At 43.9% G+C, this 244-nt stretch overlaps 1 protein-coding gene across 1 annotated transcript in view; it reads right to left on the reverse strand.

Annotated features, from left to right (window-relative positions):
- Positions 1–244, reverse strand: part of LOC119588088 (polypeptide N-acetylgalactosaminyltransferase 1-like) — a gene marked incomplete at its 5' end in the record, with an annotated part of 20,728 nt that overhangs the window by 457 nt on the left and 20,027 nt on the right. Inside the window, 1 exon segment of the mRNA XM_037936797.1 lies at positions 8–175. Coding sequence (XP_037792725.1) covers positions 23–175 — 153 coding nt within the window.

Below are 244 nucleotides of genomic sequence, written 5' to 3' on the forward strand. Positions count from 1 at the left end.
CTTGCTTTAGTCCTGTCACATCTCAAGGATAGTATGAACTGACAGGCAGGTAATGATCAAACCACCACTGCTGCGTCCTTGTGTTTGTACAGGTCGTCACGAACACATCATCCATGGCCTGCTTGTCTCCTCTATCCAAGCATTTGTTTGTGGCTTTGTGTATGATGTGCCCAGTCTGCAGGAGAGAAATATATTGTAACGAAGTTCAGATACTTTGGGAATACACACAGTTCTTTTTCTACCA

The sequence above is a fragment of the Penaeus monodon genome, chromosome 23 (genome assembly GCF_015228065.2).
Source record: "Penaeus monodon isolate SGIC_2016 chromosome 23, NSTDA_Pmon_1, whole genome shotgun sequence".
Taxonomy (NCBI): domain Eukaryota; kingdom Metazoa; phylum Arthropoda; class Malacostraca; order Decapoda; family Penaeidae; genus Penaeus; species Penaeus monodon.